General features: G+C 39.3%; 1 protein-coding gene across 1 annotated transcript in view; it reads left to right on the forward strand.

The window, feature by feature from the left end:
- LOC106534468 (Nance-Horan syndrome protein) overlaps window positions 1-5,441 on the forward strand; it is a 19,010-nt gene that overhangs the window by 2,785 nt on the left and 10,784 nt on the right. The window contains exons 2-6 of the mRNA XM_014031115.1: window positions 1,461-1,613; window positions 1,688-1,824; window positions 3,593-3,640; window positions 4,952-4,996; window positions 5,081-5,125. Of these exons, the coding sequence (XP_013886569.1) occupies window positions 1,461-1,613; window positions 1,688-1,824; window positions 3,593-3,640; window positions 4,952-4,996; window positions 5,081-5,125 (428 nt within the window). The remainder of the gene's footprint in view (window positions 1-1,460; window positions 1,614-1,687; window positions 1,825-3,592; window positions 3,641-4,951; window positions 4,997-5,080; window positions 5,126-5,441) is intronic.

The raw sequence follows: 5,441 nt of genomic DNA on the forward strand, positions 1-5,441 counted from the left end.
TGCGGACTAAGATAAGTCAGGTCCCTGATTCGGGTTAACGATTCACCAGAAACACTGCGGACTAAGATAAGTCAGGTCCCTGATTCGGGTTAACGATTCACCAGAAACACTGCGGACTAAGATAAGTCAGGTCCCTGATTCGGGTTAATAAATCACAAGAAAATGTGGTAATTTGTGTTAAAAACGATTATTTCTGAGAATAGTCTTATTTTAATTAAGTTTGAAACTTTTGAAAATGACTGTCTATCTTCAGTCATGTCAGGGTAAAAACCTTTGTTTTTGTTTGAAAGTCAAACTAATGTTCCTGCTTTACTATAGAAAGAACTTAATAGAAAATAGAAGGTAATGGACTAGAAAAGCTGTGCTGCTTAAAATAAATTACTGAAAAGGCCAAAAAACACATTCTACTGAAATTAAACAACTGAGATTTCACTGGGTCTAAATAGAGACAGAGGTCCACCATTTGGAGACCCCAGTATAATTATAAACATAGGTCTGTATGACAGATGATTAAACCAGTCTGTGATTGTGATTCAGTCATTTTGCTCCTGAATGATAAACATAAAGAAAAAAATGTTTATTTTGTGTAAATGAGCTTCTTGTAGTTTCAATCACCCCGACGCTGTTGGACGTGAGCTCGCAGGATTAATTGGAAGCAAATAAAAGCCTTGATGAGCGATGAAAGGTTGCTTGGCTACTGATGCAGTCGAGCCTTTCAAGGACGCGACTGCTTGTTGAATATCAAGTTAAAAGAGATGAAATAGGATCATAAAACTACAGCAGATAAAGGAGGATCAGTCCTTTTCTCTCCTACTGTCTTTAAAACATAAAGGACATTCAGGCAGCCTGAAGTGTTTGTGCTCAAATAGAATTATTTAATTTATTAGTGATAAACATGAGGGACAGATTCACCAGAATAGAATAATAGACCAGGTCTGGAGGTTTTAGAGGACCTGTTGTCTTAATAATAATAATAATAATACATTTTATTTCAAAGGTGCCTTTCTGGCACTCAAGGACACCGTACAAAGAGTAAAAAGTAACAGAAACAAATAAAATGTAACANTACAAAGAGTAAAAAGTAACAGAAACAAATAAAATGTAACAATAAAAAATAGATAAAAATAAATAAAAAACAATGTATCTATATAAAATCTATGTAAAAATCTATGTAAAAATCTATGTAAAAATACTTGTTATTCTTGTTCTGGTCTGATGGAGGACTCTTGATGTTCTTCAGTCCTGGATGGGAACAGAAGTTGTTCTATGTGTAGCTTGGGCATGCCAGAGGTACTAATGCACCCCCATACCATCATAGAGGCAGACCTTTGAACCGTGTGTTGATGAGAGGCAGGATGGTTCCTCTCTTCTTTAGTTCAGAGGGCTTTTATATTATTTATCATGTAAAACCTGTAGAGATGCAGCTTTTAACACATTCTGTCTCCATCTTTTCCTTGAAGCCGTGTCAAACCTGGACGTTGAGAGCAAGGTGTCGGCTCATTATCAGGCTCCATGGCATCAGCAACACAACGTTTTCCACCCCTGCACCCGAGCCCCGTGTCTGGAGGAGCTGCACAGGAACGCCCAGCTCAGCCTCAGAGCTCTGCACCGAGGTGAGGGGGCTTCGAGAGCTGGTTTGGTCACGCACATCTCTCCCAGCGTTTGTGTTAACCACATGTTTCTGCAGATGAACAGCAGCATCAGAGTTCCTCCAGTCGGGAGAGGAACAGGGTGACCATCTCCATCTCCGTGGCTCCGCCCATGCCCACCTTTCCCTCACCGCACAGCATCCGCCGCCAACAGAGGAGCCGCCTGGCACGAGCGGTAAAAATTAATATAAATAGCCTCTTGGTCATCTCCTGCATTCAAAGTAACTTTTCACTGTTATGCTGATGATCTACAGTTGTATATGTCCTTCTCTGTTAGAGGTGTAAGAAAATATCGATACACTGAAATATCGCGATATTTCATTTCACGATACTGTATCGATATTCTAAAGCCCTGTATCATTTTTAATTAAGATTTAAAATGTCAACTTTCTTGCCAACCGTTCATTTTTATGTTGTAGTTCAGCGTCTGACCACTAGTTGGTAGCAGTGAGCCAGTCATTTGGCTCCTCTACCTCTTGAGCGCCAGAGAGTAAGGGTAGCATTAGCATTGTAGGAGACAATGTAAGCATTGTAATGTAAACATTAGCTGTTCTTTTCTTTTCAGTAAGAGGTTTTTATTTAATAGAATTTTTGGACAAAAAAAAATCGCAATATATCGCCTTGCTTACAGTATCGCAATATATCAGGATATATCGTATCGTGACCCCTCTGTTATGATATGTATCGTATCGCCAAATTCTTGCCAATACACAGCCCTGTTCTCTGTTGGAAACTGTGTCAAYTTGACCAAGCTGGAAGCCTCTTTACCGGCAATTAGGGGTTGGCTCTAACAACTTCCTGTTTCTCAGTGTCGACAAGACTGATATAATGGTTATTGGACCTCAGAAGTTCCATGGCTTGTCCCAGACTTTTACACTGAAAATTGACAACTGTGGGGAAAAAGTCAGAAAGCTGGGTGTGTGGTTTGATCCTGTGTTTCTTTTGAGTTTCACTTAAAGGAAGTTACAAGATCTGCCTTTTATCATCTTAGGAACATTGCCAAAATCCGGCACATTCTTTCATTTGATGATGCTGAGGTTCTTATCCACACATTTGTGACTTCACGCATCGACTGTTGTAACGGAGTTACCTAGGAAAAGTTTTAGAGGTCTACAGATGGTCCAAAATGTGTCTGCTCGCATTTTTACTAATACTAGAAATATGAGCACATTACCCCAGTGTTGTCATCTCTTCACTGGTTGCCTTGTCAGGTTCAAGCTGATTTTAAGGTCCTGCTGCTTACCTACAAGGCTGTAAATGTTCTGGCGCCCCCATATCTCACTGACCTCCTGCACCCCTATGTTCCACCTCGTTCTCTCAGATCTGAAGGGACTGGACTTTATTAATTCCAAAGCCAGAAGAAAAACCACTGGCGAACGTGCCTTCTGCTTTCGTGCCCCTTCTCTGTGGAACTATCTCAGGACATCAGGCCTGTTCCCAGGAGGGTTTTCAAGCAAAGTTAAAGACTCACGTGTTCATTTTATCTAATGTGTTTTAATGTTTTTTTTTTTTTTATTGCATTTAATTTGTTGTGTTTTTATCTCTTGCTACTGTTCAGCACTTTGTCTGAAAACTCTATTATTATTATTATTATTATAATAAAGGACAATATTAACTTTCAGTCAGGAAGTCCCTCGGAAATATTTGATTTTATATTTAAGGCTGTAACGCCAAAAAGAACCTGCTGCTTTAAAATAATCTCATTAGATTTTTACACATTTAAGAACAAAATGTTACAAAAATCAGAAAAACGATTAATCAATTAAACGACTTGACGGATTCTGTTAATTAGAGGTTTGATTGGAATCATTTTAGAACCTGATAAAGACCAGATCAGGTTTCTCATGTCTTGATTAGTGAAACCTGGTAACTGAAAGAGGGAGAACCTTCTTCTCTTCAACACTTTGGAGATAAAAGTTTGTTGTTGTTTTGTCGTTGAGCAGCAGGAGAGAGCAGAGAGGGAGCGGGAGCTGGACTATCAGCCAAGGAAGGTAAAATGTGTTTTTGTGTTAATATAACAGATACTTAGAAGACTATTATGATACGATGTTTTATATCACAGTATTTTCAACAGTTATACCAGAATCACAGTATTTGATGGTATTTTTCTTTTGGCCACAGCTCAGCTGATAATAAAATGTACAAAAAGTTGCTTATTGATCAGCCAACCAGTCAGCTGAATTTACTCTCTTTCTGCAGCATAGAAACCTATTTATTGACTTTTTCCTTTTACTCTGTCACTGTTTCCCTCCTCTGCGTGTCTTTTATCCTCTGCCTGGTTGTAGACAGTAGTCACAGTTTGGTTCGGTTGTGAAGGAGGAGGGCTGAGCAAAGATCTTTATCTGTCTAACATTTTAAATTATTTAATAAAACTTAACGAGACGACTCAGCCTCCGTGCACCTGTCAACTCAACCCCAGTACAAAACCACTTCCCACAGACTTTTTATGTTAGCGTCTCCATACATTTATGTTGAGCATGAAATCTATTGGTGCACATCACTGCAGAGGTATTACTACATTCAGCAATGGTGAACAGTAACGTTTTTTTTTACGTCTGTCATTATTATAAACAGCGAAATTGCAACTCGCTACCAGTTATGGAGAACGCTGCTACAACAATAACATTAGCATGCTAACACACATAGCGATGCTGCCARGAAAAGTGTCCCCCGTGAAACAGTTCACTGGAGGGCACGATGTAACGTTCCGCGTGTTCAGGCTATTTCCATCGGTATGTCAAGTCAGAAAATTCATATCATAACAAAAATAAAAGCCGGTATACCGCCCAGCACTACCATCTGTGACCCGTCACATCAAACTGAGGATTCAGTCAAATTTGATAAAAAGGACCTCAGAACATTGGATATTAAGATTCACCAGCTGGGAAGAAAAAAATCTTTGCTAACTCGCAGGAAAATTATAATTCCTGTAAATATTGACTTTCTGGTTGCAAGGGCATAACTTTAGGTCTACCATTGGTTGGGGGTGGGGGAGCTCTAAAACCCTGCATGTCATTTTCAGCGATTAAAACGTACATATATGATATCGTAAATTTTTTAATCAGGTCAAAGTTTTCTAAAGACAACACGAGAGTTGCATCTGTCTACTTAATCAGTTAATTTCTACTGTGTTAGCGATGTCACTTTATGGGGGGGGTGGGGGGGTTATATTGACTGGATCAAAATATTGTGGGGGTCATAACCCCCCTAACCCCCCTGCAAATTACGCCTATAGTTGTACTGGAACTTGTTTACGCTCTGTTTGTTCTCTAACTCTGGGTTTCATCTGTTTCCTGCTGAAGGAGAGGACTGTGAGGGAAACAGAGATCCAGACTACAGAGAAAAAAGTAAGTAAAACATGAGTTTGACTCATTTTGCCTCCTGTTAGTAAAATAACTCCTGCTTGTTGTGGTTGTTTCTCCATCTCACAGGAGAGGCCGTCCAGGGAGGCAGACGGTCAAACTATCCAAAGAAAGGTGAGAAACAAGTCGCTCCGGTCCAACAGGTGTCAAGCTTTACGTAAAGATTTTATCAGAATATCATTTAAAATATCGATTTTTGGAAGTTGTAAGGAGAAGAAWGTAAGTTACTTAGCCTTCATTTATTTGCATTTTACTCTTCTTTTGATTGTTTAAAGCTAGTATCTCACTGTGCTCCGTGAACTTTAACAAGTTCGAAAAAATCCTCAAACAAATTTCTTTGCAAACAAGTCAAAGCGTCAAAAAGTGGAAGAACTTCAGGAGGAGTTTGTTGATCCAAGAAACCAAATAGTGACAGGGTCCGTGTACATTC

This window comes from Austrofundulus limnaeus, unplaced genomic scaffold (assembly GCF_001266775.1).
Source record: "Austrofundulus limnaeus strain Quisiro unplaced genomic scaffold, Austrofundulus_limnaeus-1.0 Scaffold1179, whole genome shotgun sequence".
In the NCBI taxonomy this organism is placed as follows: Eukaryota; Metazoa; Chordata; class Actinopteri; order Cyprinodontiformes; family Rivulidae; genus Austrofundulus; species Austrofundulus limnaeus.